Raw genomic sequence first — 23,934 nt, 5'->3', positions numbered from 1 at the left:
TTAAAGAGTTCATTTCCTTACAGCGGTTTCCCCCATGCATGCAAAAAGTTTCAATAATTGTCACTTCCTAGGAAGAAGAAATGGAATTCCTTTACAACGAGAACACGGTTAAAGAAAGTACCAACATCACAGACCGGTGGGTCCTGTCCTTCATGCAGTCGCTCGTTGGGTTCTTTGAGACCGAAATGGCAGGTATGTCTCTTTTTGGCCTTCCTCCCAGGAATAAAGATTCTCTCTTTATAATTACTCTTTTAGTATTTAATTGTTTTTCTTTCTAAACATAGAAAAAAAATTTTTTTGAAGAATAGTCAATTTACAATGTTGCATTAGTTTTTGGTGTACAGCAAAGTGATTCAGATATATATGGGTGTTTTTTGCCTTTTCATATTCTTTTCTATTATGGTTTATTATAGGTTATTGAATATAGTTCCCTGTGCTATACAATAGGACTTTGTTGTTTATTTAATTTATAGTAGTTTGTATCTGTTAATCCCAAACTCCTAATTTATCCCTTCCCTATCCCATTTCCCCTTTGGTAACTGTAAGGTTTTTTTTGTTGGTTGGTTTTTTTAAATGTATGTGAGTCTGCTTCATTTTGTAAATAAGTTCATTTGTATCATTTTATTTAGATTTCACATATAAGTGATATATTACGGTATTTGTTTTTCTCTTTCTGACTTAATATGATATTCTCTAGGTCCATACATGTTGCTGCAAATGGCTTTATTTCATATTATTTCATCCTTTTTACTGCTGAGTAGCATTCCTCTGTGTGTGTGTGTGCGTGCATGCATGCGCACATCTTCTTTATCTATTCTTCTGTTGATGGCCTTTTAGTTTGCTTCCATATCTTGGCTATTGTAAATAGTGCTGCAGTGAACGTTGGGGTGCATGCATCTTTTCAAGTTAGAATTTCAGTTTTTTAAGGAACCTCCTTACTGTTTCCATTGTGGCTATACCAGTTTACATTCCTACCAACAGTATAGGGGAAGATTCCCTTTCTCCACATCCTCTTTAGCATTAGTTATTTGAGGGCTTTTTTAATGATGGCCATTCTGACTGGTCTAAATGATAATTCGCAGTGTTGAACATCGTCTGATGTACCTATTGGCCATCTGTACGTCTTCTTTGGAAAAATGTCTATTTAGGTCTTCTGCCCTTTTTTTTTTTTTTTTTTTTTGTATGAGCTGTTTGTGTATTTTGGAAATTAAGCCCTTGTTACTCACATTGTTTGCAAGTATTTTCTCCTAGTCCACAGATTGTCTCATTTTATTCATAGTTTCCTTTGCTGTGCAAAAGCTTATGTTTGATTACATCCCATTTGTATTTGTTCCCATTTCTACGTTCTCTTGGAGGAGTTTTATGGTGTCATGTCTTAATTTAAGTCTTTATGCCATTTTGAGTTTATTTTTGTGTATTATGTAAATGAGTGTTCTAATTGGGGCTTCCCTGGTGGCTCAGAGGTTAAAGCGTCTGCCTCCAATGCGGGAGACCCGGGTTCGATCCCTGGGTCGGGAAGATCCCCTGGAGAAGGAAATGGTAACCCACTCCAGTATTCTTGCCTGGAGAATCCCATGGACGGAGAAGCCTGGTAGGCTACAGTCCAAGAGGTCGCAAAGAGTCGGACACAACTGAGCAACGGAACGTAACAAATGAATTTCATTGATTTATATGTGATTGTCCAGCTTTTCCAACACCACTTGCTGAAGAGACTATCTTTTCCCCATTGTGTATTCTTGCCTCCTTTGTGGAAGATTAATTCACCATAGGTGTGTGGTTTTCTAAACCTAGAGGAAATTTTATAGAAATTTCAAGAGAGATAGAATAGATGAATAAATGTTTCTTTTTACTTCTCAAATACAATTTTAAGACTTGTTTGTTGTAGAAATGTATTATTCCAAGGCCTGAGAGATTGTCTTGAGGGGGTATCTAGTGGCCTTACCCCTCCACAGACACCGCACAGGCCCATGGAATCACAGGCTTCAGTAGTGGATGTCCAGGGGTTCAGATCCCAACTTGTACACCGCTTCCCTGGGGGAAGCATCGTCTAGTCTATGAGCCTCCATTCCTATCTCCAAAAAGTGCCTAGTAATAGATTTTATAAGATTTGGAAACTGTGTACATACAGTAGCTAGCAGATAACAGGTTCTTAATAAGTAGTACTTGTTACTAATATGTTTTTAATTTATTTTTAGGTCTACTTTATTAAATAAGTAGACTGGAAAAATTAGGAAATTCAGAACCACAGTAATGAAATTTACATTTCCCCACATTTCTGTTACCTAACTACAATGAATTTGTTTTTAGACAAAGGTTGAAAAGGTAGGTTATGTTGGTTTCCTTAAAGGAGGAGATAGACAACCATAAGTCAAGGTGAGAAATTCAAGAAACTGTTAACCAGGATAACTGAGATGGGTCTGAGTGTGTGTGGGTCTGATAAAGTCGGTGGCCAGTGGAGAAAAAAAGGCATCCCTGTGTGCACCCTGGTAACATAAACCACCCTCCCACAGCATCCTGTGGTTGCCGGGTGCTGCTACCCAGGTACAGCACTCCAGTGGATGTAAGAGGCCGGAGCAGTCAGGTGGTTCATGTAGGGGTCTTCAGTTCCTCAGCTGGTACATAGCTCTTCGTGGAACAGTTGATGCCTCTGTACTTGGCATAATTGGATGGTTAGTTCACGATACTTTGAATGTTTTATCAGTCATCCTGAAGGACTATGCCCACTTTTAAACATGCATAATAAGCAAAAGAGTTCCAGGAAAACATCTATTTCTGCTTTATTGACTACGCCAAAGCCTTTGACTGTGTGAATCACAATAAACTGTGGAAAATTCTGAAAGAGATGGGAATACCAGACGACCTGACGTGCCTCTTGAGAAATCTGTACGCAGGTCAGGAAGCAACAATTAGAACTGGACATGGAACAACAGACTGGTTTCAAATAGGAAAAGGAGTACGTCAAGGCTGTATATTGTCACCCTACTTATTTAACTTATATGCAGAATACATCATGAAAAATGCTGGACTGGAGGAAGCACAAGCTGGAATCAAGATTGCCGGGAGAAATATCAATAACCTCAGATATGCAGATGACACCACCCTTATGGCAGAAAGCAAAGAAGAAGCCTCTTGATGCAAGTGAAAGAGGAGAGTGAAAAAGTTGGCTTAAAGCTCAACATTCAGAAAACTATGATCATGGAATCTGGGCCCATCTCTTCATGGGAAATAGATGGGGAAACAGTGGCTGACTTTTATTTTTGGGGGCTCCAAAATCACTGCAGATGGTGACTGCAGCCATGAAATTACAAGACGCTTACTCCTTGGAAGGAAAGTCGTGACCAACCTAGACAGCGTATTAAAAAGGAGAGACATTACTTTGTCAACAAAGGTCCGTCTAGTCAAGGCTATGGTTTTTCCAGTGGTCATGTATGGATGTGAGAGTCGGACTGTAAAGAAAGCGGAGTGCCAAAGAATTGTTGCTTTTGAACTGTGGTGTTGGAGAAGACTCTTGAGAGTCCCTTGGATTGCAAGGAGATCCAACCAGTCCATCCTAAAGGAGATCAGTCCTGGGTGTTCATTGGAAGGACTGATGTTGAAGCTGAAATTCCAATACTTTAGCCACCTGATGTGAAGAGCTGACTCGTTGAAAAAGACCCTGATGCTGGGAAAGATTGAAGGCGGGAGGATAAGGGGATGACAGAGGATGAGATGGTTGGATGGCATCACCGACTCAACCTATGGATGGACATGGATTTGGGTGGACTCCGGGAGTTGGTGATGGACAGGGAGGCTTGGTGTGCTACGGTTCATGGGGTCGCAAAGAGTCGGACATGACTGAATGAACTGAACTGAACTGAATTGAATAAGGGTCATATGACTGTCAAGCTATTGGACAGATTGATATAAGTGAAAATGGAAATGGGTATGCGAATCAGACTTACCACACTCCCTGAGACATGTATTAATAGCCGTGTCCACTTTTCCCTCCTGAGTGATATAAATGAGTGGGATTGTTGCCAGGGAACCCTTGCCATCTTTAGGCAGCAATAGCTATGACCTGAGAATGTATACTCTGACTGGGTCCTGGTCTGCCAGGAAACTAGAAGTTGGACAGCAGTTGAGTTCAATTCAGTTCAGTCACTGACCTATCTCCCTAATAGGTGTGATAGCCCTTGAATGGCGAGGGCTACTTGCTCTTCTTGTATCCAGCCCTGTCTTAAGCTCCCAAGACTTTTGTATGTTCTCACTGTCTGATTGGTTGTCTTACTTTCAGCTTACAGGCTCTATACTGTGGTTCCTCGCCTGGTCAAGTTTGTGGATATTTTGACCAATTGGTATGTTCGGATGAACCGTAGAAGATTAAAGGTAAGTGCAGGCTTCTGCTGGGAAGAGCAGAAAGTGCAGGAAGTATGAGAGTTGAGGAAAAATGAGAACAGCCAAAAGGAAAAAGGGCATTTTCAAATGCTCTCACTTTTTGAAGCTATCTTTTTCCTTTTACGTTGCATATTAACTGTACTGCCATTTTTTGGATAGGGAAATCGTTAAGTTTAAAAGTCATCTCACATGTTTTCAAAACACAATTATAGACATCATATTAGAGGGAAAGTCTCAGGCCATTTAGGACTGTACTGAGCAGACCTGTTAAAATCAAATAATTCATGCAGGTATTTTGCAAATGTTGTTCGGTACAGCTGTGATCTTCAGATGGCCACTTCATCGCTTCTACCACTAGAGGGACAGTTACTTATTGATGAGACTCTTCATTAAGCCTTTGGGAATATAGGATGAGTGAAGCATGGAGCCTGTCCCAGAACTTAAGCTATGCATAAACAGCAGTGTGCCAAAACAGGGAGTGAGGTGAACCCAGACCACTGCCCATCAGTACTACCTTCAAGTGTGTTAATGATAAAATCCTATAACAAAGCAGTAATTTCATTTCATTAAAATATATTACATACACGTGCATATATGTGTGTATATATGCACATATATTTAGAAGAACATTAAAATTTTTAAAGTAGTTATGTTATCTCTGGATAACTTAATTATGGCAGAGTTTGCCCCTTTTTATTACCTTTTCTTTTTCCTCTACAGTGAGCTATTGGTTTTAACAGTTTGATGTGTGTGTTTTTTATTCTTAGGGTGAAAATGGGGTTGAGGATTGTGTTATGGCCCTGGAGACCTTGTTTAGTGTTCTGCTTTCTTTGTGCAGACTTATGGTAAGATGCTTGATCCCATTCTAAAACTGTAGCCCTGTGGGCTGCTTGTGGTGCCCAGTTGCTGCGCTGTCCTCTGTTTGTATCTGTTCTCTATTTTTTCTATATTTTAAAGTCCTGTAATCATCTGTGAGTATAAGGGAGGGTCCTGAGCTAATAGCTAACCAAACAAATACATATATTGCAAACAGTATTTCACTTGAGACATGTTCCTACCGATTGAAATATTCATTAAGTGATATATAAGTAAAAATTCCACTTTTAGTTTCCTGTGTCTTACTTCTGCTCTTTCAGTTTAATGTTACAAACCTTCTATTTATTTCCTAAACATACCTGGAGTGGGAACCTGCTTTTACCAGGTCCTCTACCTGGTGTCTCATGTATGAGCTCATTCCTTCTTCCTGTTAAGCAGGTAGTGTTTCCCCAGTTTACAGATGAGGTTTCTGAGATCTTAGGAATATTCATTCCTCTGCAGTTGACTTAACTGGCATGTGGTTATTGGCTCCTGTTTTTATTACGGACAACCTCAAGGATGTTTTGGACACTTCTGTCTGTAGTCCTACTTCTTTGCTTCGTGAGTGTGTCTCACCAAGTTCAAAATGAGGTCATTTTCATAGACATGTTTTGTTAACCTCATGTCCAGTTCTGTGCATATTCCCATGTCATTTCTCTAAAATGTTTTAGTTTCTGAGATCAGTTAATGATGGCTACATATGAATAACATAATGTTTCCTGTCCTTATACAGGCCCCCTATACCCCTTTTCTTACTGAATTGATGTATCAGAATCTGAAGACACTGATTGACCCTGTTTCTGTCCAGGACAAGGACACATTCAGTATTCACTACCTCATGCTGCCCCATGTTCGGTAAGAATCAAATGTACCTAAGCGTCACCTGGGCCATGGGAAGGAGAGTTGCTAGAGATGCACTCATGTGGGGGCTCCAGCTCACCCATGCCATGCCTTCCAGTTGAGCTGTTCCTCAGGCTACAGAATGAGTATAAGAGGGATGCTTAGGGTGGAATCCCCTGTAGAGCTGTGGCATGTAGGGTCTGGGTAGGCCTTTGGTATTGTTTTGGGGAGCTGCTATGCCCTGAGCATCAAGCTTAAGCTTGCCTCTCACTATGAGCCCCCAAAACAGTCATGCTGTGTTCCCAAGAGCCTCCCTTGGGAAGCCTAACCACACCATCACATCCCTCATCTGACTTTCTTCCTCACTTAAGCCATTTCTTCTTTGAGAGTTTCTCTTTTTAAATCTAGTATTTTTATGTTCCTACCTCTCCCAATCAGTGAGGAATTGATCGACAAGAAAACTGAGAGTGCAGTATCTAGAATGCAGTCTGTGATTGAACTTGGCCGAGTGATTCGAGACCGCAAAACTATTCCAATAAAGGTTTGAGATTTTATTTCTATTTTACATTGCACAGACCTAGAGAACTATGTCTTTGGAGTATTTTCTTAATATAAAGAGCTTCTAGCAATGGCGTAAATTTCTTTTTGCAGTAAGGCTGTGAATGACTTAATACTAGTTAAGCCTGCTTAGTCTCGAGCTAGAAATTCAGATAGAACATGTAACATTTACATTTCTGCAGTTTAGAGGACTGGATGCTTAGTGAACTTTCCCTTCCCTTTTCTTTCTAGTATCCTTTGAAAGAAATTGTTGTTATCCATCAAGATCGGGAAGCGCTTAATGAAATTAAGTCCTTGGAAAAATATATCATTGAGGTAAGACAGTTGAGTTGTGTGATTTGGTCCAAACAGGCTTCTGTCCTTGGGAAGATTATTTTGATTAGTATTCTTTATCAGTATATAAATAAATGTAACCATCTGTGAAATTTTACAGTTTGCTTTTTGATTCATCATGAATTTTTGCAATGTAATTAAAAAAAATTTTTTTTTAAAGAATTTGTATTTATTTTTTGGCCATGCTGGGGGCATGTGGCATCTTAGTTCTTCCTACCAGGGATCAAACCCACACCCCCTGCATTGGAAGTGCAGAGTCTTAAACAGTTGACCACCAAGGAAGTCCTTGTAATTATAATTCTTTAACAATGATTTCAAGGTCCATGAATTTTTCACCTTCATTGGATCATTTATCCCTTCATCCACTTTTCTTCCCCAAAGTAATTTTTGATAATTAACAAAAAGAAAAAGCTTAGTTCCTTCAAATTACCCAAGTATCAAGTAAACACTGGTTATAAATAAACGCTCGCATCGGATACAAGACAAAGTCTCTTCTCACCCTGGCCACTCCCTGGTGTCTCATTTCCCACTTGCAGGGATGTTCACTACGGTATCTCCTACTGGGTTGTTCCTAGCATTTCCATACATGTAGACACATTTGTGCATACATCTACACCCACGCAGGCTTCCTAGGTGGCCCAGTGGTAAAGAATCCACCTGCCACTGAAGGAGACCTGAGCTTGATCCCTGGGTCGGGAATATTCCTCTTGATAAGGAAATGGCAACCTACTCCAGTATTTTCCCAACGTATGCCAGGATACTCCCATGTACAGAGGTGCCTGACAGGCTACAGTCCATTAGCTTGCAAAGAGTCAGGTATGACTCAGCAACTAAACAACATCAAATACACACATCACTGGTTTTATTTGTGAATAGAGATGATCATATATGTAGTTTTTTACTTATTGTTTCCACTTTATAGTATTACTTAAACAACATTCCATGTTAAAACATAGAGACCTAGGACTTGCCTGGTAGTCCATTGGCTACGACTCCACACTCCCAGCACAGGGGGCTCAGGTTCAATCAGGGAACTAGATTCCATGTGCTGCAATTAATGATCCTGCATGCCATGAAGAAGACCCAGCACAACCAAATAAATAAATGAAATTTTTAAATAAACATTTTTAAAGAACTCTTCCTTTAAAAACAAAACATTAGAGATCTAATTTATTCTTTTTGCCAGCTGCATAATGTTCACTTTCTGGCTACATCATTATTTAGTTACTCTAGTATTGTTGGAAATTTATGTTTCATATTATAAATAAAAGTGTGTGTGTGCTTGTGCAAATATGTCGTTAACTGTCAGTTTAAAAAATACACAACATAAGATTTGCAAGTTAAGTTTTATTTGGGGCAAAATGAGGATGCAGCCCAGGAGACAGCACCTCAAATAGCTCTGAGAAGCTGCTCCTAAGAGGCAGTGGGGAAAGGTCAGTATATATGTGATTTTGGTAAAGGGGGAATACATGCAGTCGAGTACATTTTTTTCCAGAAGGTTTCTGCTAGTCTTGTGAAGCTTTGCTAGTCACAAGGAACAGTTATCACCATGAAGGATTTTGGGGCCTTTCCATGGGAAGATACAAGAATTGGGCTCATAAAATCTGCTCCTGAAAATACCTATCTGAAGACCTGTCCTGCCAGTTTTTCCCCAGGCACAGAATGTCTCATTTCTGCTGTCTACCCTGAACTTCTTTCAGGGGGTTATTGAAGGTCAGCAGCTGCAGCAACACGATTTAATCCTTGTACAGGTATAGGTAGATGCATGTGTGCTAAGTCACTTCAGTCATGTCCCACTCCTTGCTACCCTATGGACTGTTGCCCACCAGGCTCACCTGTCCATGGGGTTCTCCAGGCAAGAATACTTGAGTGGGTTGCCATGCCCTCCTCCAGAGGGTCTCCCCAAGGGGATCGAACCTGTACGTCACCTCCTTTGTTGGCAGGCAGGTTCTTTACCACTCGTACCACCTGTGAAGCCCAGATAAGTAGATGTCAGGTGCCAATTGCTAGCTGACAGTGTGGATGTTGGATGGGTTCTTAAAAGTGGAGTTTTGAGGTCAGAAGTTTAAACTGTCTTGTCAGTTGTCCTCCCAGAAAGCTTTATCCTGTGGTGTTTTTAAATGAAATATGTATTTCAAATTTCATTTTTATTCTTTTCACAGATAATATTTAAGGATAGAAAATAATTGCTTTATTTGGTTTTGAATTACTTGAGAATTATGGATAAATAGAGTTTATAAAACTCTTTAGAAATATAAGAGGTTATAACTAAGGAGATATAAATTCTGTAAAGAATGCTTAAGATATGGATAAAAATAGAATATACTTAGATATCTTGAGCACTCTGAGATCAAATAATATAGTAATGTATAATGGCAAAACATTTCCATATAATTTGCTTTAGTTGACAATTCCATGATACTTCATTTTCTTATTTCCTACTGTGTAGTCACCATTTCCTACTACATTAGTAATTCTTAACTTGCTAGCATGATGGAGACATGAAATACTATGATTAACTGATTCTTCTGGTTAATTAATAGTTAAATTGCTCGAGCAAAGGTTACCCCTGAGACATGAAGTCCATATTTCTAATGCTACAGTCCTTGTTAGTTGAGTTAGGGTTGTGCAGTCATCACCACAGTTTTGTCGAATTTTCATCACCCCAAATAGAAACCCCAAATTATCATTCATGCATCATTTCCCCTCAGGATCCTACCATCCTCTGGCAAACACAAATCTGTTTTCTGTCTCTGGGTGTGCTCACTCTGGACATTTTCTGTAGATGAAATCATACAATATGTGGGCTTCTGTGTCTGGCTTCTGTGACTTAGCACCAAGGGTCATTCATGTTATAGCACGTATTAGTTTTTCTTTCCTTTATATTGCTAAATGATAGTCCACTAGGTAGATATACCACATTTTATTTATCCTTTCATAGTCGATTAGTGTTTGGGTTGTTTCCACTTTTTGGTTATTGCTATAAATATTTGTATTCAAATTTTTGTGGACATATTTTCATTTGTTTCATTTTTGTTTTTGCTTATCTATCAAATATAGGAATTGAATGTTCGAAAAGTTACATTATCTACAGATAAAAACAAGTATGGCATTCGCCTGAGGGCAGAGCCAGATCACATGGTCCTGGGGAAGCGTCTGAAAGGAGCTTTCAAGATGGTGATGACATCCATCAAACAGCTGAGCAATGAGGAGCTGGAGCGGTTCCAGGAGAATGGTGGGTGTCTGTTTCATTGGGGGGGCACCATTTTTGTCCTCAGCCTGATGGATATCTCATACTTAGCCTCCTCTTTGATTTCTACTGTTATAGCCTTCCCTTAAATTAGAACTTTTTTTTTTCTGTTCATAAAATTATTTATTATGAATAATTCTGCTAATTTATTTTTTTAAAAGTAAAAAGAATAAAAATGACCCATCACCCATCCTTTTAATGTAGATTGAAATTCTGATTTAGTTCAGTTAGAGTTCTGATTTACTTCATCCTACGTACAAAATGGAAATCACCCTATAATTTATTTCATATTTTTTACTTTTTTATATTATTTGGTTTTCATTTGCTTTTTTATTTTGCATTTTCACTTTACATTATAAACATTTCTGTGTTTTGTCAGTCTTTAAAATCCTTTTTCAATAAGTGTTGCAAAAATTTTCCTTCCTGTGGATACCTGGTACTTCTTTAACCAGTCTTTTATTGTTGGTGCTTTCAGTGTTTCCATTCTTTTAACAGTATAACTAATATTTCAGTGAATATTTTCACATGTAGATGTTTTGTGGAATTGATTCATTCTAGCTAGGTTTAGGGGCTTCCCTCATGGCTCAGTTATTAAAGAATCCGCCTGCAATGCAGGGGACCCCAGTTCCATTCCTGGTTTGGGAAGATCCACTGGAGAAGGCATAGGCTACCCACTCCAGTATTCTTGGGCTTCCCTTGTGGCTCAGCTTGTAAAGAATCCACCTGTAGTGTGGGAGACCTGGGTTCAATCCCTGGGTTGGAAAGATACCCTGGAGAAGGGAAAGGCTACCCACTCCATTATTCTGGCCTGGATAATTCCATGGATTATACAGTCTATGGGGTCGCAAGAGTCGGACACAACTGAGTGGCTTTCACTTTCGCTTTCAGCTCTGTTTCTACTTGAAATCATTTAGTCAGATGGGTAAACTGTAAGTTACCATTGAATTCTATAAGTGTTAATATGGGCCTAAAAAAATCTACCCTAATGAGAGAGCAAAACCCTTCAGACTCACCAGTCAGTGATACAGAGTGTTACCCTTAACAGATGTTGCTTGTAGAGAAAACGATGACTTGAGTTGCCAGAATGAAGACCAGAAGATATTCAAAGAAGAAAGTTATGCTTTAATTTTAATTCAAAATTTTAATTTTTAAATACTTAAGTATTTTTAATGAAAGGGATTTAGCATTGAGGTTTGGAGCATCTTCAAAAACTGTGTCAGAACTGAGAATGTTTCTCTAAAATATCTAGAATACATATTTTGTTCTCAGTTGAGCAAGAGTGGAGTCATTCTTTCAGCAAGTATTTTTTAAAGCCCTTCTGTTTTGTTGACACTGAGAACATAGAGTTGAATAAGACAGACATTGTCCTGACCCTCATGGTGCTGGCAGACGCTAACGATGTGTGGATATAATCATATTTTTGATAAACGTGCTGAAGGAAATCTTTAGGAAGCTGTTCTAGGTGCCCAGGAGTTCTGACCTCTGCCATGATTAGAATCATATATGGTCTAATATAGCTATTTGACTTCCTGCAGCAATCCTAGGGTACAAGGTGTTTGATTGTTTGGATTCCCTCTGAAATTGAAAATCATAAGCGTGTAAGTGTCATGAAGAAAGATTTAAGGATTCATAACTCATATGAGTAGGTATGGAAATTGGGGGAAATGTCCATAAGATTCCCCAAATTTTTAGATTAAATTTACGAAACGTTAGAGGCTAGCAACAAAAAGTTGAATCAGTACTAATTCAGCTTGATTTGTTAAATTAACAAAATCTTTGATCAGCCTTCAGGTCATAAATCTCAAGTTGTTTCACCAATTAGCCAAAATATTAAAAATTCCTGAAATAAGCTTTATTTGAAACTGAAAGCCTGTAGTTTTTAAACTGTAGTTTCTGAGTGAACTGTTCCCATATTGATGGAAAGCAGTTTTTAGAATACAGTGACATAAAGTAAAAATGACAGCCCATTGCTCAAAGACCCAGAAGATTGTTTTGTGAATTACTATAGTAAATGGTATGGGAAATGGGAATTGCTATCCTCAGCTGTTTATATGTTCTGCCTGCCATGAATACGCATGATGCTCAGACCTTCACACTATCTACCTCTTTTCACCCAGACTGTACCTGGATAGGCAGGTAGAAGAACACAGGGTTTTAACACCTTTGAGTGGTAGACCTAAGTTTAGTTTGACTCTACAGACTGCTTTCTTCATTATAGCTTGCTGCTCATGTTTATGATGGGGATTCATTTGTTGTCTCTGGCTCATGTTTTTGGATCTAGGAGCTTTTTTACAACAGTAGATATTAGTGATTTAAATGGCCTTAAGACAGCATGGTGTAGTCTAAGGAAAGTTTATTTCATCCTTGAGTACAACAGTGACATGAGTTAGAAAGACATAATATCTTAAAGACTGTAGCTTGATGATTTGAAGTTTTTATTAGAGAGAGTCACAGTATATTGGTAGCAGGGCAGCTTGAGGAGTGGGTTACTGATTGAATTACAGTGACAGTTGCTTTTCCAATAGGGACCATTGTTGTGGAAGGCCATGAATTGCATGAAGAAGATATCCGCCTCATATACACCTTTGATCAGGCAACAGGTGGAACAACACAGTTTGAAGCACATTCGGATGCCCAGGTATTTTTCTATTCCCTAGAACATTTACCAAAAAATAAGAACATCAGAGGAAAAAATTTTCACCTGTGCTCCTTCTGACAGTATTGGCAGCTTGTCTCAGGGTAAAATAGCTTTTATTTTAGATTGGCCTTATTTAAACTTCTCTGTTATAGCCTCTTGACATATGCATTTCTTTAATGGATATATAAATAGATATTTTGTGACTTTATGCATGCCAGTAAGTGCCAGGTCATACAAAAATGTGGAAGATGTAATCCTACCCTTCAAGGAATGGGTCAGTCATGGAGACAGAAAAGTAAGTCCGTTCTTATTATTCTACTTGGTAAGTTATCTGGTAGAAATAAGTATGCTGCTGCTGCTAAGTCACTTCAGTCGTGTCCGACTCTGTGCGACCCCATAGACGGAAGCCCACCAGGCTCCCCCATCCCTGGGATTCTCCAGGCAAGAACACTGGATAAGTATAGAGAAGGGCTAAGACTGGGGTAGAAGTGGGAGTGGTTAGAGAGCATCCCTTGAAGAGGATGTACAAACAGTTGTGGTTTCTGGGGTCTGGGTTTTTTTGTTGTGATGGATCACAGCATCTCTCTTCACTCTTGACCAGACTTCTCCAGACATAGATTATGGATCTCCAATGTGAGAGTAAGGGACCTGCTGGAGTTCCTCTGTGCTTAATATTCCACATACGGGGGATGATGAAGAATACCTCGTATGAGTCTAGTCAACCTTTACATGAGGTTTTTTTTTTTTTGGCCGGACTGTGCAACTTATGGGATCTTAATTCCTCAACGAGGGATTGAACCTGGGCCCCCAGCAGTGAAAGCATTGAGCTCTAACCACTGAACTGCTGGGGAATTGCCATAAAGAGTCTTAAATATGGTGTAGACAGAACTCCACGTGGGCAGACAGTGTAAGGAGGTGAAGGAGAGAAAACTACAAAAGAAGGAATTGGGGCCAGAGAAGAAGGTTTGTAACCAGCAAGAAGGTGCAGTCTTTTCTGATCATAACCAAATAAGAGAGGCCCGAAGAGCTTGTCTGTACTTAAGGAAATATTGTCTTGCGATGCTGCTGAGCTTCTTAATGTAATTTGTGTATTGTGGGCCATGGTTACCCTGCCGTGACTTATCCGTTTTCAGTTTACCTCCTGTGCGTCTTCATAAAATGGAGCAAGTGTGTTATCTTTGAGTGTCCTCAAAAATGTAAAAGGGGATGGTACCTAATTCATGTATATATTCACGTCTATAATAGAAGTGACACTGTCATCACCACATGATTGACAACTTTTATGACAGAGAAGATGAAATAGTGGATAAAGTTGACAGGAAGGTGACAATTTAAAAAAGTATCGTGACCCATTATAGAAATTGTGTCTTGAATTGCACAAACCAGTGGATAGAATAGGTCATGGTTAAAGAAAACAACAGAGATGGCTGCTTTGAGGTCTTCAGTTCACTTGTTTGTGGTGAATCTATTATGAAAAGTTATGCTGCTGTAATAGCTTCATGATTTTATTTATTAGCAGAGTTGATATTACTTATTAGACAGAAAGCAGAGTTACATGTTGTTATTGTTGCTCAGTTGCTAAGTCGTGTCTGATTGTTTGCAACCCATGAACTGCAGCATACCTGCTTTCTCTGTCCTCCACTATCTCCCGAAATTTGACCAAAGTCATCTCCATTGAGTCAGTGATGCCATCCAACCATCTCATCCTCTGCTGCCCATTTCTCCTCCTGCCCTCAATCTTTCCCAGATTCAGGGTCTTTTCCAATGAGTAGGCTCTTTATCAGGTGGCCAAAGTACTGGAGCTTCAGCATTAGTACATTCAGTGAATATTCAGGGTTGATTTCTTTTTGGATTGACTGGTTTGAGCTCCTTGCTGTCCAAAGGATTCTGAAGAGTCTTCTCCAGCACCACAATTCAAAAGCATCATTTCTTTGGCACTCAGCTTTCTTTATGGTCCAGCTCTCAAATCTGTATGTGACTGCTAGAAAAACGATAGCTTTGAGTATACAGAACTTTGTCAGCCAAGTGATGTCTCTACTTTTTAATATGCTGTCTTGGTTTGTCTGCTTTTCTTCCAAAGAGCAGGTGTCTCTTAATTTCATGGCTGCTGTCACCGTGCACAGTGAGTTTGGAGCTCAAAAAAATAAAATCTGCCGCTCTTTCCACTCTTTCCTCATCTGTTTGCCAGGAAGTGATGGGACTGGATGCCATAATCTTTGTTTTTTGAATGTTGACTTTGAAGCCAGCTTTCTCACCCTCTTCTTTCTCCATCATCAGGAGGTTCTTTACTTCCTCTTTCTCAGCCTTTACAGTGGCATCATCTGTGGTTGTTGATATTTCTCCCGGCTATCTTGATTCCAGCTTGTGAGTCATCTGGCCCAGCGTTTCACATGATATACTCTGCATGTAAGTTAAATAAGCAGTTTGACAATATATAGCCTTGACATATTCCCTTCCCAATTTGGAACCAATCCATTGTTCCATGTCATGTTCTAACTGCTGCTTTTTGACCTGCATACAGGTTTTTCAGGAAACAGCTAAGATGGTCTGGTATTCCCATCTCTTTAAGATTTCTCACAGTTTGTTGTGATAAACACAGTCAAAGGCTTTAGCATAGTTGATAAAACAGAAATAGATAGTTTCCTGGAATTACCTTGCTTTCTTTATGATCCAGCATATGTCAGCAATTTGATCTCTTGCTTCCTCTGCCTTCTCTAAATCCAGGCTATACATCTGAAATTTCTCGGTTCACATACTGTAGAAGCCTGTCTTGTAGGATTTTGAGTATTACCTTGCTAGCATGTGAAATGAGCACAATTGTATGGTAGTTTGAACATTCTTTGGTATTGGAATGAAAACCGACCTTTTCCAGTCTTGTGGCCACTGATGAGTTTTCCAAATTTGCTGGCGTACTGAGTGCAGCACTTTCATAGCATCATCTTTTAGGATTTGAAATAGCTCAACTGGAATTCCATCACCTCCACTAGCTTTGTTCATAATGCTGCTTCCTATGACCCACTTGACTTCATGCTTCAGGATTCCTGGCTCTAGGTGAGTGATCACACCATCATGGTTATCTGGGTCATTAATATCTTTTTTCTATAGTTCTTCTGTGTATTCTTACCACGTCTTCTTAATTTCTTCTGTTTTAGTTAGGTCCTTACTATTTCTGTCCTTTATTGTACCCATCTTTCCATGAAATGTTCTCTTGGTACCTAATTTTTTGAGGATTTCTCTGACCTTTCCCATTCTATTATTTTCCTCTGTTTCATGGTATTGTTCATTTTTAAAGGCTTTCTTATCTCCATGCTATTCTTTGGAATTCTATATTCAGTTGAGTATATCTTTCCCTTTCTCCTTTGCCTTTTGCTTCTCTTTCTCAGCTATTTGTAAGTCCTCCTCAGACAACCACTCGCCTTCTTGCATTTCTTTTTCTTGGGGATGGTTTTGGTTACCACCTCCTGTACAGTGTTACAAACCTTCATCCATAGTACTTAAGGCACTCTATCTACTAGATCTAGTCCCTTTAATCTATTTGTCACTGCCACTGTATAATCATAAGGGATTTGATTAAGTCATACCTGAATGGTCTTGTGGTTTTTCCTACTTTCTTCAATTTAAGTCTGATTTGGCAATAAGGAACTCATGATCTGAGCCACAGTCAACTTCAGGTCTTGTTTTTGCTAACTGTATAGAATTTCTTCATCCTCGGCAACAAAGAATATGATTAATCTCATTTCAGTGTTGACCATTTGTTGATATCCATGTGTAGAATTGTCTCTTGTGTTGTTGGAAGAGGGTATTTGCTATGACCAGTGTGTTCTCTTGACAAAATTCTGTTAGCCTTTGCCCTCCTTCATTTTGTACTCTAAGGCCTAACTTGCCTATTACTCCAGGTATCTCTTGACTTCCTACTTTTGCTTTCCAGTTCCCTGTGATGAAAAGCACCTCTCTTTTTGGTGTTTGTTCTAGAGGTTTTATAGGTCTTCATAGAAGCGGTCAACTTCAGCTTCTTTGACATTAGTGGTGGGATATAGACTTGGATTACTGTAATGTTGAATGGTTTGCCTTAGAACGGAACCAAGATCATTCTTTCGTTTTTGAGATTGCACCCAAGTACTGCATTTTGGACTCTTATTCACTATGAGGGCTACTCCATTTCTTCCAAGGGATTCTTGCCCACAGTATAGATATAATGATCATCTGAATTAAATTCTCCCATTCCCATCCATTTTACTTCACTGATTCCTAAGTTGTCAGTGTTCACTTTTGCCATCTACTGTTTTACCACTTCTAATTTACCTTGACCTATGGACCGAACTTTCCAGATTCCTATGCAATATGTTCTTTACAGCATCAGACTTTATTTTCACCATCAGACACATTCACAACTGAGCATTGTTTCTGCTTTGGCGCATCCTCTTTATTCTTTCTAGAGCTATTTCTCTGTTCTTCCCCATTAGTATATTGGACACCTACTGACCTGGGGGCTCATCTTCTGGTGTTATATTTTTTTGCCTTTTCATAGTGTCCATGGAGTTCTCAAGGCAAGAACACTGAAGTGGTTTAAGTTGGTCTCAGGACATCTCCTTTGAGCAACACCCTTCAGAAGAAAAATGAAAAGTTTCACCTTTTTCTGCAGATGAGGAAATAACTGTTTACAATGGAGGACTCAAACTATAAAGAGACTTATTTTATCTTTGGCTCAGTTTTGTGATTGAATGGTGCTGCAGTATAGACGTCTAAGAATTTAATTTACTGAGTTTGAAAGAACTGTTTTTCTATATTTGATTGTCATGGTGTACACTTTTCATTCCTACAGGTTTTGGTTCTTTTAGATGTCACCCCTGACCAGTCAATGGTGGATGAAGGAATGGCTCGGGAAGTCATCAATCGTATCCAGAAACTTCGCAAAAAGGTCAGTTTGTGAGATTAAAGATAAGCTACTGTTTAGAGTTTTGGCCTTCGTTTTGCTTGTTGGGAAAGAGAGGAGACACAGGTAATATAAACCACAGTGATTTATTACTGATTGTCACTGATCTATGATCCATTCAGATTATGCTTCTTAGGCCTCTTTTCCCTTCCTTGTTCACTCCCAAGCTAGTTGTGACTCTTGTTTCTCTGATCGGAAGCTTTCTGTTGACATGTGCTCCTTGTCTTCCTTTTTCAGTTCCTTAGGGCTTCCACAAAACCATCTTCTGGGTAGACAGTCCTCCTGACTGGCACATGTGGTTGTCAGAGATGACAGCAAACACCTCTGAAGAAGAGTAGAGGCGCACTCAGTGTGGAAGGGCTCTTAGCTCAGGGGAGAGGGAGGTTGTTGGATCTGGATGGAATGAGGTGGTTCTTCCTCATTCAAGAAACTGAGAGCCAGAGCAGGTGCACAAAACCCAGTGCCTTCCTTGACTGGGTGAGAGAGCCAGAGAGTTTCTGTCTCAGGGAGGGCCCCCCCAAGTCGTCCTCTTCTGGTCAGGTTTTTGAGACTGAGTTCAGGGTCTGAGGTAGCCACTCCAGCAGATAATGGTATGCTTATGAACTACGTCTCAATTAAAAGCTTTGTGAATTCTTGCTTTTTTTTTTCAGAGAATTTGCCAGGATATCGCACCCTTCCATAATGATTCGGTGTGGGATCATCAGCTCTGTTTAACAGTGTTTTATGTTTTAATTGACAAGTGTGCTTCCCTTTTAAATTTTCTTTATGTGCTTTCAGTGCAGTCTGGTTCCAACTGATGAAATAACAGTTTATTATAAAGCAACTTCTGAGGGAAAGTATCTGAATAATGTTATCGAAAGCCACACAGACTTCATATTTGCCACCATAAAGTCTCCTTTGAAACCATATCCAGTTCCTATATCAGATGAAATACTTATTCAAGAAAAAATGCAGGTAAGTTCCTAATTCTGTTGAACTAGTAAGTGATTTAGGATTAAATTTTGTGTGAAGTTTTTGTAGTCATATCTTGATGTTCTCTCCCCTGGTAGCAATTAGTATAGTACTTAGTCTTGAAGTATTGCTCTGGAGAATAGTGAATAGGATTAGAGAGTGAGGTCTAAAAGAAAAGAAAGAAAATTAGAGCTATTCTCTTGGAAAAGGTAACCAGGACATACATAAGAATTGTTAGGTGACTTTATTATGCTCTCTTATCTAAAACTATACAAATTAGTATTGTGTAAACAGCAATTGACTTGAAAAGCAGTTTACTTTTGTGGTAGTAAGTTATACACAGAATTAAAATTTCATTTCTTGTTGGTACATTTTAGATGTAACTGTGAAAATCTGCCCAAGATATGAAAGATATTGGCAGTAATTCAGAAGTATGTCTGAAAGGAAAGAATTCTTTTCATCATCAGCTGGTCATTTAGTCAGTCATGTGTTCCTTGCGTTGACCCTGTTTTGTATGGGACAAATGGAACAGACACGCAGGCCCTGGATGTGACTGTCTTTTCATTGGGAAAGAACAGGAGAAAAGCGGGGGGAAATGTAGCTCTTGGCTGTTTTAGTAATTATATTAAATATGCTCTCAGAATTGTGTAGAGCTCTTACGCTTGCTGAATAGTTGATATCTTAGTTGGTGACACTGTGATCAGGTGCTATAGTTACCCAGTCACATTTTCTCATATGCTTAGTTAAAAGGGTCTGACCTGGAAATTACACTCACCAAAGGATCTTCCACGCCTGGCCCTGCTTGTGCATATGTCAATCTTAACATTTGTACAAATGGCAGTGAGCAAGGTAAGAGTAAATGAATTCCATAGTTTGTATTTTATTTTTTAGTTAAACCTATGAATGTTTTTAAGGCTATTATAAGAGAATTGGTAAAGTCAAGTAACTTTTTCTAATTGTCATGTAATGAATCCACAAAAGTAAACGATTCAACTTCTAGGAAGATGAAGTAGACATACTTTTTCATGTTCTTCCCACAAAGTACAGCTAAACACCCTAGACATGATATATAAAAACAAGCATAAGAAGACTCTTAATGGTGGAGGGAAGAAGGCAGACCAACTAAGGATCTTGGGATCACGTAAGAAGATGGAGAATTCCCTGGATTTTCTTTTTGCTTCATATATTCCAGACTCAGAGTTGAAGAAGCTGGCAACCATGAAAGACCAACAGGCATGAATATAAACACCCCCACAAAATGTTCACAGGTGGCACTAGTGGTAAAGAACCCTGTGGCCAATGCAGGAAACATGAGAGATCCGGGTTCAGTCCCTGAGTGAGGAAGATCCCCTAGAGTAGGGCGTGGCAACCCACTCTAGTTCTTGCCTGGAGAATCCCATGGACAGAGGAGCCTCTCTGGTACAGTCCATGAGGTCACAAAGAGTCAGACATGACTGAAACGACTAAGCATGCACGCACACAGATAATTGTGCTCTCTCTTCAGGGGGGACCAGGAGAGTGGCGACCTAGCAAGACAAAAAACTTCTAGACCATAACTGCTGCACTCCAGCCAATTAAACAGAATAAACTAGGCTCCACGACCACGCACTCCTTACTGCAAAATTCAGACTTAAATTGAAGTAGGGAAAACCAATAAACCATTCAGGTATGACCTAAATTCAATCCCTTATGATTGTACAGTGGAAATCACAAATAGATTCAAGGGACTAGATCTGTTAGAGTGCCTGAAGAACTGTGGACAGAGGATCATAACATTGTACAGTAGGTGCTGATCAAACTGTCCCCAAGAAAAAGAAATGCAAAGAGGCAAAATCCTTGTCTGAGGAGGCCTTACAAATAGCTGAGAAGGGAAGAGAAGAGAAAGGCAAAGGAGAAAAAGAAAGATATACCCAACTGAATGCAAAATCCAAAGAATAGCAAGGAGAAATAAGAAAGCCTTCTTAAGTGAACAGATACCAACGGAATATTTCATGCAAAGGTGGGCATGATAAAGGACAGAAACAGTATGAACCTAACAATGCAGAAGATATTAAGAGATGGCAAGAATACACAGAAGAACTGTACAAAACATGTCTTAATGACCCATATAACCACAACAGTGTGATCACTCACCTAGAGCCAGACATCCTGGAGTGTGAAAGCAAGTGGGCCGTAGGAAACATTACTACAAACAAAGCTAGTGGAAGTGATGGAATTCCAGCTGAGCTATTTCAAATCCAAAAAGATGATGCTGTTATAATGCTGCATTCAGTAGGCCAGCAAAAGCGATTTAATTGACTAGTCTTTTCATTATGTGGTACCAGGCAGTTAGATATCCATATGCAAAAATTGTCCTAGACCTAAGTGTTAACACCTTATCCAGAGAGTAAATTAAAAGGGATTACAGACGTAAGTCTAATACTATGAAACATTTAGGAGAAAACAAAATTTTTAGGATTCAGGATTAGGCAAAGAGTTTTTAAGACTTAGTAATAAAAGTCCAATTCATAAAAAGAAAAACTGGGAAATCGAACTTCTTCAGAATTTTAAATCTTGCTTTGTGAAAGATCCTGTGAAAATGATAAAAAAAAAAAAGCTACATACTAGTAGAAGATCTTTGCAAACCACATATACAACGAAGGATGCATGTATGTAGCATATATAAAGAACTCTCAAAACTCAGCAGTTTTTAAAAATTTAATTAGAAAATAGGAAGACATGAATAGACATTGACCACAGAAAATATATAAATGATGTTCCCCTTGACTTTTCATTCAAATTTAACTCTTTTTTTTTTCCAGTTTCACTTATATTTGTGGCTTTTTAGGTGGAGTATTACTTCTGGAAAATCCAAAAGGAGATAATAGGTTGGACCTTGTAAAACTGAAGAATGTTATTACTAGCATTTTTGGTGTAAAAAATACAGAGCTAGCTGTCTTCCATGGTGAAACAGGTATGTAGGAAGTCAAAGGTATTCATCTGTGTCCTTTGACATGAGGTGAATCAGTGAAGATCTTAATTTGGTAACAGTTATGGTACCTAACATTTGCCTTTTTCCTAACTCTGAGTCAGGACTAGCCTCTACAGTAGTTCCTGCCTGCCGTGTCTCTCTGTGCCTCCTTTGTGTGATATGGCTGATAGAACACTGAACTTACTATGAGATGAAGATTCTAATCCTGCTGTCTTTCCTGTTAGCCATGTGATGTATTCTAGGCTTCAGAGACTTCCCTTTTGAGTTTTAACTTTATTAAACATAATATCTGCATCTTAAGTCCAAATTCTCAATAAGACAAGCCTACATAAAATTTTAAAGAATTAAAAGTACATTTCCTCCTACCGTCATGGGTTTAACTGTGATACTACCACCCCACCATCTCTACCCAAAAAAAGATATGTTGAAGTCCTCTTATTTACCCCTAGTGCACTCAAATGTGACCTTTGAAAAATAGGTTCATTGCATATGTATTATAATTAGTTACCATAATACTGGAGTAAGGAGGGCACTACCCCAGTATGTGTCCTTCTAAGAAAAGGGCCATGTGATGACAGAAACAGAGAGAAGGCTAAGTGGTGACAGAGGCAGAAATTGGAATTAGGCAATCCTGCAAGCCAAGAAACACCAAAGTTTGCTGAGAACCTCTAGAAGCTAGGAAGAGAAAAGAAAGAATTCCTTTACAGGCTTCAGAGGGAACATGGCCTCATTGACAGATTTTGAACGTGTCACCTTCAGGAAACTGTGAGACAATACATTTTTGTTGTTTTAAGCTGTCTTGCTTACCTCACCCTCCACCACTCCCCTCCTCGGTTTATGATTCCTACAACAGCCATAGGAAACTAATACACTCAATTAACAAATTTGAACATTTTGTGAAATGTCTAAATAGATTAAGAGAAGAAATCTAAGTGGCCAATAAAGAAAACACTGCTATACCTCAGTAGTAGAAACCACAATGAGGTACTGTTACATGCAACCAGATTGGCGAAAAACTAGAAAAATTTCATAATATCAGATGTTGTCAGGGATATTATGTAATAGGAACTGTCATTTACTGTTGGATTATAAATTGATAGAAGCAACATGAAAACCATTTGCTGTTGTATCATTTAAGGGTTGAGTAAGGGACACAAACTTGATATGGGAGAAACTTGGAAAATTAAGGTCTGAAAGACAGATGGTTCATTGGAGGATCAGGGGGAAAAAATCTCTGACCCAGATCCACCGAGGGAAGCTGGTAAGTCAGTCAGTGAACAGCTTGGATCTCTGTTGCAAGTCGTTGTAGAATAAGAAAGAAAAAGACTGGAAAACACATCTAACCATCTGCCACATCTAACACTGACAGTCCGTGGACTTGCAGAAGAGCTTTGCCAGAGTTGCTCCTGTTCCTGGCTCAAAAGTTGAAAGGTTACAGGAAAGGTTAGTGTGGGCTGGTTGCTGTCCCCTCTGACCCAGCAAGTGGCAGCCTGTGAAAGCTGAGGAGTGCCTGGGCCCCACATTGACCTTTAGGAACACAGTAACTATAACTACTCTTCTACCTTAAGCAGTGTTTAGCATGGGTATGCTCAGTTGTGTCCAGTTCCTTGTGTCCAACTCCCCTTTCCTTCTCCAGGGATCTTTGCAACCCAGGGATTGAACCCACGTCTCTTGCGTCTCCTGCATTGGCAGGCGGGTTCTTTACCATTGAAACAATATTTAATTGTATATAAGTGAATTTACACTGTGTCTGTTCTGTGTGTCTTGCTATAGTTGAATATATCATTAGTCAGTTTACCTTCTGACCATAATTTTTTTGACATAAGGTTTCTTTTCATGGTAAGTTTATATAGGAAGAAATTTTTAAAAGGAACCTATAGTATGGGGCTACCAAGGTGGCACAGTGATAAAAAAATCCACCTACCAATGTAGGAGACACAAGAATCTCGGGTTTGATCCCTGGATTGGGAAGATCCTCTGGAGTAGGAAATGGCAGCCACTCCAGTATTCTTGCCTGGAAAAGTCCACGGACAGAGAAGCCTGGTAGGCTACACTCCATGGGGTCACAAAGAGACACAACTGAGCGACTGAGCACGTGCATAGTATGGAGGAAAAGATACTAAAGGGGGAAATTAATTTGCTTTATTTATAAGTTATGAATATTATGCTATTTTGCAACATTAAGATTTCCTACTATGTGCACGTCATAATTGTCTAATTTTATAGAAAAG

The 23,934-nt window shown here is 39.2% G+C and overlaps 1 protein-coding gene across 2 annotated transcripts in view; it reads left to right on the top strand.

Annotated features, from left to right (window-relative positions):
* The window catches only part of IARS1 (isoleucyl-tRNA synthetase 1), an 86,111-nt gene that overhangs the window by 55,712 nt on the left and 6,465 nt on the right, over positions 1 to 23,934 (top strand). Inside the window, exons 20-31 of one of the 2 annotated variants that reach the window (XM_055427456.2) lie at positions 72 to 192; positions 4,274 to 4,365; positions 5,142 to 5,219; positions 5,963 to 6,084; positions 6,508 to 6,610; positions 6,859 to 6,942; positions 10,021 to 10,195; positions 12,736 to 12,848; positions 17,671 to 17,766; positions 18,559 to 18,735; positions 19,476 to 19,581; positions 21,560 to 21,685. In XM_055427456.2, coding sequence (XP_055283431.2) covers positions 72 to 192; positions 4,274 to 4,365; positions 5,142 to 5,219; positions 5,963 to 6,084; positions 6,508 to 6,610; positions 6,859 to 6,942; positions 10,021 to 10,195; positions 12,736 to 12,848; positions 17,671 to 17,766; positions 18,559 to 18,735; positions 19,476 to 19,581; positions 21,560 to 21,685 — 1,393 coding nt within the window. Of the gene's footprint in view, positions 1 to 71; positions 193 to 4,273; positions 4,366 to 5,141; positions 5,220 to 5,962; positions 6,085 to 6,507; positions 6,611 to 6,858; positions 6,943 to 10,020; positions 10,196 to 12,735; positions 12,849 to 17,670; positions 17,767 to 18,558; positions 18,736 to 19,475; positions 19,582 to 21,533; positions 21,686 to 23,934 lie in introns of those variants that run through there. The other variant, XM_055427457.2, reaches the window with a different exon arrangement.

Source organism: Moschus berezovskii, chromosome 7 (assembly GCF_049115385.1).
Source record: "Moschus berezovskii isolate FMDL1 chromosome 7, NW_MosBer_1.0, whole genome shotgun sequence".
Taxonomy (NCBI): Eukaryota; Metazoa; Chordata; class Mammalia; order Artiodactyla; family Moschidae; genus Moschus; species Moschus berezovskii.
Note: the sequence above shows the minus strand (reverse complement) of the source record. Positions and strands in the feature narration are given on the sequence as shown.